The sequence below is a fragment of the Nerophis lumbriciformis genome, linkage group LG21 (assembly GCF_033978685.3).
Source record: "Nerophis lumbriciformis linkage group LG21, RoL_Nlum_v2.1, whole genome shotgun sequence".
Lineage (NCBI taxonomy): Eukaryota > Metazoa > Chordata > Actinopteri > Syngnathiformes > Syngnathidae > Nerophis > Nerophis lumbriciformis.
The window spans coordinates 3,142,945-3,145,000 of record NC_084568.2 but is presented as its reverse complement, the minus strand read 5'-3'; the positions used below and the strand labels follow the sequence as shown (position 1 = coordinate 3,145,000).

The window sequence follows — 2,056 nt, the reverse complement described above, 5'->3', positions numbered from 1 at the left end:
ATACACATGTATACACACATATATATATATATATGAATATATATAAAAATACACACATATACTGTATATATATATATATATATATATATATATATATATATATATATATATATATATATATATATATATATATATACATACATACATACATACATACATACATACATATATATATACATATACACACATGTATAATATAAATGTGTATATAGATATTTGTGTATATGTATATATACATACATATATACATATATTGGGGACAGCAGGGCAAACATTAGCTAACCAGAAGGCAATAACAATGTAAACAAAAAACACCTGCTTAAAAGATCTAATACAAATGTCCCTGAGGAATGTAAGGTGGGAGTACTGTAATTACCTAACGTTACATTATTATTTTCCATAAACAATTTAGCCCCCTCCACAATATTAACCCGACGTTAAAACAGAACTAGCGATTTATTGATTAGCAATTGCCGAATCATGTAACATTAGCTTAATGCTAAAAAGCCAGGTTACTATCACATTCTGTAACATACAAATAATTTCATGTAGGCTAACGTTACCTACCTGCTAACTCTGTCTTTTCTCGTTTCTACTCCTCTTCTTTTCTCTTTTTTCTTCCCTGGGCACCTGACAGTTTTGACCGTTTTGACATCTTGTGTTGATTTTTTGATGTGGTGACGTCCAAAAAGAGTCATGATACCGGAAGGGGGGGGGGGGGCGCACCGTGCGGAGGGAAGGGGGGGGGGGCGTAATGTTGTAACAAATAATATTTCTATTAAATAGGCTTTAATTTGCATTTTAATTAACGTGGGATTATTTTTTGTATTTAGAAATAATAGTACCAACTTTTTTTTTCTTTTTTTTTTCTCCAACATTTGTGGCACTGGCGTGGCGCCCCCTGATGGACGGCGCCCTTAGCATTTGCCTATACGGCCTATGCCACGGGCCGGCCCTGGCCAACAGGAGTGAAAAAGTGAGGTTACACAGAGATGATTATGTAAATAATGACTGTAGTTACAAGTTGGGACATGTTAAACGGAACAAAGCATTATTCCTTACTACTTTAGGAGAAACTATGCTAGTTTTAGACTTACACACTAAGTGTGCCACCAACAAGTATTTATTTTATTTATTTTATTTATTTTATTTATTTTATTTATTTTATTTTATTTATTTATTTTTGCTCTATGCTTTTTTAACCTGTAAAGCACTTTGATTCAATTTAAAAGTTGTCGTAAACGTGCTTTATAAATAAAGTTGACTTGACTTGACTACATAGACCAGGGCTGTGCACACTTCTGCTAAAAAAATTCTAAGGATGGCACTTTGATATTTGTATATACCTTTATAGTTGCCTTAAAAACATAAATGTGTCTTTTTGCTCTATTTCCCATCAAGTAGCCCTCAGGTCGCACTTTTGACACCCCCGACTGAGCGTTTTGTTCACAGATCTCCAGAAATAATCCAGTTTTGCTGTGGAAACTACCAGCAAACTTCCTCCTGGCGTCTCCCGAGTGACCAAAGCCAAACACTAAGTCAACTTCAAGACAAGGCTTACCTGTCAGCAGGACCAGAAGCCAGCAGACGTCAAGCACCATTCTCCCTGTGGCCTCCATGGCATCGTTATCCTCTTGTGTGACTGGTGTGCTGGTGCTGGAGAGAGGAGAGCTGTTTTGGTGACTACATTTGCCAGGGAAATGAGAGGAGCCACATTCAGCCCCTCCCATGTGACATCACATGAAAGTGGAGGAATAAGAAGAAGTCTACCTGGCTGAGTGACGGTACGGTATGCTCACACACACACACACACACACACACACACACACACACACACACACACACACACACACACACACACACACACACACACACACACATGCTTGTATTTCTTACCTTCTTGAGACCTCCGAATAATGCCTACCTCTTTAGGACCAGCCTTTCTAGATATATAAAGATGTGTATTTACAACATTAATAATATATACATACTATGCAAATATAAAAAAAACTTGTTGTGAAAAATGAGTTGGAATTTCACAAGAAAAAGGTTGCAG

The 2,056-nt window shown here is 36.5% G+C and overlaps 1 protein-coding gene across 1 annotated transcript in view; it reads right to left on the bottom strand.

Annotated features, from left to right (window-relative positions):
* hepacam2 (HEPACAM family member 2) overlaps window positions 1–1,684 on the bottom strand; it is a 34,387-nt gene extending 32,703 nt beyond the window's left edge. The window contains exon 1 of the mRNA XM_061983471.1: window positions 1,562–1,684. Within this exon, the coding sequence (XP_061839455.1) occupies window positions 1,562–1,619 (58 nt within the window). The 5' untranslated portion in view covers window positions 1,620–1,684. The remainder of the gene's footprint in view (window positions 1–1,561) is intronic.
* Between the last annotated feature and the right edge of the window lie 372 nt (window positions 1,685–2,056).